The sequence below is a fragment of the Cyprinodon variegatus genome, unplaced genomic scaffold, assembly GCF_000732505.1.
Source record: "Cyprinodon variegatus isolate N-32 unplaced genomic scaffold, C_variegatus-1.0 Scaffold199, whole genome shotgun sequence".
NCBI lineage: Eukaryota > Metazoa > Chordata > Actinopteri > Cyprinodontiformes > Cyprinodontidae > Cyprinodon > Cyprinodon variegatus.
In genome coordinates, this window is record NW_015150652.1 from 859,218 (window position 1) to 868,134 (window position 8,917).

At 38.7% G+C, this 8,917-nt stretch overlaps 2 protein-coding genes across 2 annotated transcripts in view; both read right to left on the bottom strand.

Moving 5' to 3' along the window:
- The window catches only part of sod1 (superoxide dismutase 1, soluble), a 13,582-nt gene extending 4,761 nt beyond the window's left edge, over window positions 1-8,821 (bottom strand). The window contains exons 1-3 of the mRNA XM_015379784.1: window positions 8,685-8,821; window positions 6,704-6,800; window positions 6,551-6,620 (exon numbers count right to left, since the gene is read on the bottom strand). Coding sequence (XP_015235270.1) covers window positions 6,551-6,620; window positions 6,704-6,800; window positions 8,685-8,756 — 239 coding nt within the window. The 5' untranslated portion in view covers window positions 8,757-8,821. The remainder of the gene's footprint in view (window positions 1-6,550; window positions 6,621-6,703; window positions 6,801-8,684) is intronic.
- Window positions 1,985-8,917, bottom strand: part of scaf4 (SR-related CTD-associated factor 4) — a 27,678-nt gene continuing 20,745 nt past the window's right edge. Inside the window, exons 18-19 of the mRNA XM_015379783.1 lie at window positions 4,460-4,615; window positions 1,985-4,345 (exon numbers count right to left, since the gene is read on the bottom strand). Of these exons, the coding sequence (XP_015235269.1) occupies window positions 2,916-4,345; window positions 4,460-4,615 (1,586 nt within the window). The 3' untranslated portion in view covers window positions 1,985-2,915. The remainder of the gene's footprint in view (window positions 4,346-4,459; window positions 4,616-8,917) is intronic.

An 8,917-nucleotide genomic window follows, 5' to 3' on the forward strand; every position in this document is an offset into this window, starting at 1 on the left:
TTTCAAATAGCCTTTTACCTTTTTTAACTTAATTTAGAGTAGGTAATATATCATTCAAGAGCTCATCTAATTGGTCAAATGCCAAAATAAGCTGTGCAACCATGTAGCAGAATCTTTGCTGAATGGCTGAATATAGAACGGCTGCTTCTGGACCTCAGTGAGGGGGATGCCACTTGTAAGGGGTATGCAAGTCATCAAAAACAGTAACTTGCCCTATAAAGGGTAAAGACTTTGTGGGCAGCCTATCAAACGTGGCTAATAAAAAAAAATCTCAAAGTGAATCTCTAGCCTAAATGTATTTTTTTTAATATATTTTGATATGCCTTTGCCTCCCAGATATGGCCATGTGTGCATTTCTATACGTTGTTCATACTAGGTGACAAACTTGAGACTTTTTGTGATAAATCGGCAAACCAGCTGACTGAACAATAACCAATTCATGATCTGAAAATGTTAAAATATACGTATATATACAACTTCAAATGTACCAATATTTGACAAGTCACCAACAGACTACCAGTATGTCAGACTACCTGGGCATTATATAGAGAAGCAGCCAAGAGGCTCATGGTTACCCTTGGAAGAGCTGCAGCATTGCTCAGCTCAGGTGGGGGAATTTGTCGAATGAAGACTTAACTGACTACAATGTAGTGGCTAGAAACTCATATTTGATTTACAAATATTTACTACCACAAGCTATGGTCCACAAGCTTTGTCCTCAGGGACAACTTTCCTTTACCCAGATGAGTCACTGCTCAAACTTTATGATAGGATTCTCGAACAAAACAAAAAATAGAAATACAGAACTGATGTTTGTTTCCATCTGGACTCAAGTATCTTCTTCCCAGGTTGAGAATAAAAAGATTTTTGAAATAATGTTACTTCAATCACATTTCTTATTTATCCTCTTAATTAACTTGTTTTATTTAATGTACATATATTAAGTAAACTGTTGTTGTACTAAATGCTGTGTGGCATATTTTCTGAAGCTTTGGAAATTCAATAGTAACATGGCATAAACCTGCATTGCTGTCATTCTACTGCTCATATTTAGACTAAGTATAAAAATTTCTCACTCTACTTTTTGCAATTTATCCTAGATCCAGTGTTTACAATATATCTATTAGTCTAAGTGTAAATGTATGAAGAAAAAAAAAAAAAAAAAACAGGAGCAATAACATGATGCGACCTTTTTTGAGCATCTGAAAGAAAACCAGTGGAGCTGAACATCCAATTGGCCTTTTATGATGAGACCTCACTTTAATAAAAAGAGCACGTTCTTTTGAACCATGTAATCAATTCTTGGCTTACTCCAAAAATGTACACAGGCAGGTTACATATTTTACACTTCAGCATTTATCAGACAAGGGTGAACAGAAACAAATATATAATCACCAATTAGGCACGGGGGGAAAGAAGCAAAAACATTTGGTACAAAAATAGTTTATTAAAAACAAGTTTCTATGGCTGAAACGTTGACGTTTTTATGTCCATGTCTTTCACATCGAAAAGAAGTCATAGAAACATTCGTCAATTTTCAAACCAAGGAGTTAAAAACGTTAAAGCAACAGGTTTCTGCGGTTCTTTCTATGTGTCAATGTGTTTCAGATACGCAAATCACGGATTATTAACAACTATTACCATTAAACCTTAGATTCATCAGTGATGAAAGCATATTTACAGCAGTGTCCCAGGCAGTGCTCTTTATTCTTCATTATTTCTGCTTCACATGACTCAGTGTGCTGATTAGGACTTCAAACTAAAACAAATCTTCAACTAAACAGGGTGCATTTTCAAAATAATTATTTAATAAGTCCTTTTTTTACCGTTTTCATGTCAATAAACCAGCTTTGAATTGAAAAACTATGATGAAACTGGATAAATTTGATGACCATCACTTATGGAAAAGTAAAAAAATTTAATCTAGTAGAGAAAATACAGACAAAAGAGATCATTTAGAAGAATTTTCTTCAGTCTTCTTTTCAGGTGAAGAATAGAAAACATTTCAGTTTTCAAACCTTTCTGGAGATCTGAACGTCTTTTACTACAAAATTCTTAGCTATTCTTAAAAAATAAGGATGAATGGAGAATTACACATCTACAAATCTGTGAAATTTTATCTATCACAGACCTTTCAGATTTTTGACCACTCATTTCAAAAATGGACGAAATTCTTTTTAACCAAATGCAAAATGTAGTTTTCCAGCTTTATAAATGAAAAGGTTATTTTTTTAAAGGAAATATGTAGATTTAATCTCTGAAATTAATTAATGTGGTAATATATTTTACTGTCATTAAATATGTGAAAGGAAAATATTTTTTAAACCCTGCATGTATTTCTCTAATTAATCATGATCTGAAATATTCCATGCAGATAAAATAGACATAAAAACATTTGTGTGATTATGTACCAGAGGTTAGAAAAAAATCCTTAGAACTATTTTTTTGTTTTTTTGCTGGTAATAATGTAATATGACACAAGAATGTAATAACAGGGGTAATAAAGAGAAAACTTTATCAGGCTTCATTACGCAACAAATGTTGCAGATGTTAAAAGTGACTAAAATAGACATGATTCAAGCTGTGAAGAAGGTCCTCGCTTCATTTAGGTGATTTCATGAAGGTATGAATAAACTTGGGATGCAAAAAGAACTTTCCCCTTTTGTGTAGAAGCCTTGGTTTGGAAAAAAAAAGTACATATCTATTGTTCAAAATGACAGGCCTGATTATACCTGTAATTAGATTTGTGAAAAGATTTGGTTTTGTTGCTTGAAAACATTGTGGGAGAAGCGCTACTGCCCAGGAACTGTTAATGATCATCTGACAAACAGTCACTAGTTAGAACTGAGACTATTACAGTGGACAAAACTTTTTTTCTGAGTTTCTCTCTTTCACATCAGCCACAGGCTGAAGGTCTACGATGCTGCTGCTTCTTCCTCTTTTTCTTTTGTTTTTGTGGGCTCACTTTGAGCCAGCTCTTTAGATTCAGAGGGCTGTGGGTTTTCAGCAGCAGCAGGAGTCGTCTCTGCAGGCAAATGTTCTGACTCCTCTTTCTTTTTAGCTTGCTCCTCAATTGGATCTTTCCTGGTTTCCACAGTAACAGGAGGAGTCCCAGCAGTTACCTCTGTGCTGTTAGAGCTCCTGAACTTGTCCATGTTTTCCAGTTCGGCCAGTCGATCATCCTTATCCCACCGTGATGTCCTCTCTCGCCTCTCTGACCGCCTTGGTTTGTCTCCTTTGACTTCGGGTGCTCTGGCTTTGTCCCGGCTCCCTCCTCCTTCTCCCCTGCTTCTTTCTCCTCCCTCCACTCTCACCCTATCCCTCTCACCATCATCACCGCGCCCTCGCTCTCTGTCTCTATCAAGGCTGCCTCGCCTCTCCCTCCAGTCCCGTCTATCTCTGTCCCGATCACGGTCTCGGTCCCGATCGCGGTCTCTGTCCCGGTCTCTCTCCCATCCTCCCCCACGGGAGTTTCCTAAATCCTCCTGCCAACCCCCAAGCCTGTCCCTCCCATCCATTCGGTCACCGCCGCCTCCTCTCCCTCCATCACCAAAACGTCTTCCACCTCCAAACCCTCTGTCCCTTTCTCTGTCTCGATCCCAGTCTCTGTCCCTTTCTTGTTCTCGATCCCTGAATCCAGGCCTGTCTCCCCTGGGTGGTCTGTCATCCATTTCCTCCTGTCCTTCGAAGGTTCTTGGACCACCTGGTCTTATAAACGAATCTGGACCTTGAGGGGGCGGACCATGTCCACGAGGGAAGGGACCTCTCATGTTGTGTGGAGGTGGCATCCCAAATCCTCCTTGCTGTTGCGGTGGCTCGTTTCGCATCATCTGAGGGTGTGGCCCCCTGGGCATCATCTGTGGAGGCCCAGAGGGCATGTTGGGGTGAGGTGGTCTAGGCCCATGGGGTGGAGGAAAACGCTGCATTTGTGATGGCGGTGGTCCCTGGGGGTGCTGAAGTCGTATCATACCAGGACGGGTACCAAGTAGACTACCAGAGGGGGACTGAATGCTTCCTGGGTGTCCACCAGGACCTGGAGGTCCAGCTGGAGGACCTCTTGGAGGTCCGACCGGGGGACCCCCCGGGGGACCACCGGGGTGTCCGATCGGGGGCCCACCGGGGTGCCCACCAGGGTGTCCGACCGGGGGCCCACCGGGGTGTCCGACAGGGGGCCCACCATGATGTCCAACTGGCGGACCAGCGGGATGTCCGACTGGGTGACTACCAGGGTGTCCCATTGGGGGACCTCCTGGGTGTCCAACTAAAGGTCCACCTGGGTGTCCAACTAGAGGACCACCAGGGGTGGAATTTGTTAAAGGTCCACCTAGAAAACCTCCTGGAGGTCCTGTTGAAAAAACAAAAAAACAGTTACGTTTTCTTAAGCCGAAGTCTTAAAACTCACAAGTTAGCTTTTTGTATCAGTGCCCCAAGTATTAAGAGATGGGAAAAGAAAACTGACCTAAATGGCCCATTTGGTTGTTAAATAAGTTTGGATTCTCAAGGGCTTCATCATTTTTCTTGGCATCCAGACCTGCTGGGTCTTGAGATGGGGCGTCAACTCCTCCTTTAGGAGGAGGTGGGGGAGCAAGGGGCATAGGACCTGAGGGAGGGAAACCTGGGAAGACAGATAGGAAAGTCACTCAGCTTCTTCATCCTCATTTTTATGAATCAATTTCATTAATTTATTTATTAAACTCCACTGATAATATTTGGAAATATCCTGTTATGACCAGTGCAAATGGTCCAGAAATATCAGTACAAAGCAAAAAGGCAAATGAAAGGAAACAGTACCACACATGGCAAAAAGTAAAAAAAAAAAAAATCTTCAGACAAGATTAAAAAACTTTTAATAAAAAATAGGAGAGAAAAGACTGTACAGTAAAGGAAAAACAAAAAAAGCTTTAGTAAAGCAACAACTGGTACAATAGCATTTAAAGTGTGAAGCTAAGGTGAAACCTTTAAAATGCACATCTCTGACTCTGAGAAAGAACAACTGACCATCCAAAGGAGAAAAAAAAAGGAAATGTAAATATCATGCATTTAAACCTAATGAGTAAGTTAAAAGCAGCAAAGTTTATAGAGTAACAGCTTCATGGAAAGCAGATCTCTGGTAGTTCTCTCTGGGGCATTTAGGATGCAGGAGTCGATCACTGCAGGAGATAAAGCTTCCTGTATGGGGTTGGAGACATTGTCTAAGAGTAATGATATTTTCAAAAAGTCCTTCTGTCTTCCAACACTTACACTGGCTCTAGGGGGAAATCCTAGGACAAAAGCTAGCTATCCAGATGGGTTTAATCAAACCATTTTCTTGCTTACTAAGTTTATTCTCCAATAAACGTCATATCAGGTGCCTTTAATATCAAAATATTTCAGACACTTCCCTCTGGCAGGAGGTTGTGGTGGGAGTTGTCGGGGTAAGTTAGGACGATTCTAAGGGCCCTTGAATGAGGGGGGGGCAAAAAGAAGAAGAGAAGATTTGTCCCATTATATTTTTCGAATATAAAAAGAAAATCCAGCAGTAAAATAAATAATCTTCATGTTCTCTCTCATTTTTCAGCAGTAAACAGTGAAACAAAACAGGAATATATTCAGAGCATTATTCCAGGATTTTTATTATTTCTGTTGCGTTTTTTTTTTTTGTTTTCAAGAAAAAAAAAAAAAACAGGATTAATCCAGCTTTTATTAAATAAGACAGAGGCCAAACAACTAAGCCAGAAAGCAGAGTTGAGAATTTACCTTTATCAACCAGAACAGGAAAACACAGTAGTCCTCAGAGGGTTAGCATCAGCTAAACGCTAATCGATTTTTGCTGGATATTTACATTAAATAACTGTCTCTGTCCCTCCATCATGTAAACAGATGATTCACCAGAAGCCCCNAAATCACATATTCCTTAACTGCAAAATGACCAAGTTTGAAGCTAGTGGCTTAAAATCCCTAGAAGGAAAATGGCCTACTTATAGCAAGTTTTCACATTTTGGAGAGATCTATACACAAGTTAAATTTCTGCAACATGCAGTTTTCCTCATCTTCGAAGGGGTGCCGTTAGGCCACGCCCATCTCAGATTCCATTGAAATAAATGTCACACAGGGGACAATTTTCTTACGTTTTTGAATACGTTAAAGTCACAGAAGAGTTTTAATCCAGGAGAAACAAAAAAACATTTAAATTACGATAGGGCTTTGACAGCGCTTTGTTGCTTGGAACCATTAAAATCCTACACCCGCCTATGAACAGCAGACTTGCAACTACAATTATTTTTGCAAGCAGACCATCCCATACCAAACCAAACCAAACGGCTGATTAACAGGACAAGTAATGCTCTAGGGTAAAGGGGTGAGGGGTTCTTCACCAAATGGCATGTTTGGAATTTGTACTCTCTAGTAATTTATGAAGTTAGTTTATCTAAATATTTGACTTAATCTTTAATAAAAATGCAAACTGAAGTTTAAAGTTTACAAATTAAAGAGATTTATTTTAGTTGACCATCTTGTTTGAAACAAGCCTTCACTAAACCTTGCACTGCTCGTCTTATTTCAATTAACTTACCTTTCCGCATCACTCGGACCACCGTGGTTCTTGTTAAAGGGATTGTAGTGTGGCCCTGCACTGATGCACCCTGGAAAGACATTTAAAAATTAGCCAATGTTAACCTCTAAGAACTTGTTTTTTGAAACAAAAAAAAATAAATAAATAACTCACCATTTGTGTTGTCTCCAAAAGCATGGACATGGAAACCATGCTCACCGGGTGTAAGGCCGCTGATTTCTCCTGTAACCTTCACAGGGGCTGACTCATTCTGCAGATTTAACAGCAATAATACGCACAAAAGAGCTGTCAGAGTCAGGCAGCAGTAATGAATTAAACAAAGAAAAACCTAATGCATCTCTTGAACAGTGCTTTGAATACCAGCAAATAAATACGCTTTAACATTACAATTCAGTTTATACAATTCAATATCTTAAGACTTAAGATTTGTCATTTTGTTTACACAAGTGTAAAACAAAAGGAAATTTTGTTTAGAACAGCTCTATGGACAATTTCATTTTTTGTATTGCAGCCTTGAAAAATAGTTTAAAAAAAAAGAAAACACACACGCACACACACACACTAAAGGCAGTTCAAACAAAAAAGGTTTTAAGTTGGTATTAAAAGCAGGAGAACGCCTTCAATATACATGGAACCAGTCATTCTAGTTTGATTTTACATTTTTAACACTGCAGTCAGGTTCAGTTTAATATAAAAAACTACTAGAGACCAAGCAACAAAATTACATTTTGATTGTCTACTCAGCATATGACAGAAACCCATTTCTACAACTTGAATAAGGAGTTTATAATCAAGCTCTTCAGTTACTTTTGATACTAATTAGATTAGATTCAACTTTGTCATTACACAGGTAAAAGGCAACAAAATGCAGTTTAGGTCTAACCAGAAGTGCAATAGCAGCAAATGCAGGATAAATAATGGTTTCATAAATACAGGACATGGGTTTCTACTGAATATAGAGATGAATACCATTATAAACTGAATTTTACTAATAGATTTGTTCTATGAATATAATATATAGACAACTAGCGTTATGAACTAAATTCACAGCTGGATATGTACCAAATATAATATACAGGTGGATATTACTATAAAAAGGGTTTTTACAGTTATGTACAATAGCCTAATATACAGATGGCTTTTACTAAAATGAATAAATAATGTTTGGACAGAAGCCATCTAAATTAAAGTGCAGTGGAAGGTAATTGCATATTACAGTTAAAGTACCAGATTGCAAATGTATATGTAAACAGTCGTTACTATAGTAACAGTGAGGAGTGCAGGTGAACACTAGTGATTTGATCAGGGCTTATAACCTCCCATTTAAGTGAATTGGCCTAAATACATCTATAGATATAAAACAATGCGTTAAAGTTATGAAATTAAAATAGAGCATAAAGGGAGCATTGTAAAATTTTAGGGTGCAATATATAAACATATATAAGAAATCAAAACTTTAAACAAAAGTGAATGAAGTGGTGACCCGACCATTCCCTCACCATGAGGCAAGACAGGGAATGACTCAGCAAAAATTAAATGGTGTAAACGTTTGCTACACTTCCATAGCACCCAGCTGAGAGAAGAAAAAAAAAAACATGCTAAACCATGTACGCTAGGTTTTGGTTGCAATTTTTATTAAAAAATATATATATAAATACCGAGGTACTAATTTTCAAAAAAAATGTCGGAGCTTACGCAACAGGCGTTCCAGTCGTTAATTATTACCGCGTCGCAGTCCGCAAATGATCAAAGGTTGCAGGTTGAAAGGCAGGTCCTTCATTTTAGCCACATTATCCCAGTAATAACGCCATGCTTTTAATAAGTACAAGCTCGCAGCCGTTAACTTGTGCTCCTCTCCTAGAGTTATTTAACAGCACAGTCGGAAGCTAGTTTGCATGGCGTGAACGTTGGGTAACACATGCAAATCTGCGGAGAAAACACAAATGCTCTCAATTCACAACTTTAAGTGTTGGAGTGTGACCAATCTCTCTTTTAATCTTAAATATAAACCGACCTGTGTATGAAAGTAAACTTCCTTAGCATTTAAAAGCTAAATCACCCAACGAAATTAATGTTATATATTGCTCTTCAGGATTCATAACTTTCCTTTTTTGTGCAATAGAGGATATTTTACCTCCTGTTCGAAATGAACAGTCCCGGTTGTCTCTCCAGCTCCTTTCAGCACACACACAGCTTTTAACACCATCCTTGTAGCAATCAGGGCCTCTAGCTTCTGAGTAGCACTACGCACGAGCGACTAAAGTGACGCTGCGTGAGGCAACGTAGTGGGTGGGTTTATATAGCAGACAGCCAATGATATGACGAGATTACAAAAATGAGAAATTTTGATTGGTCCGTATCAATAAC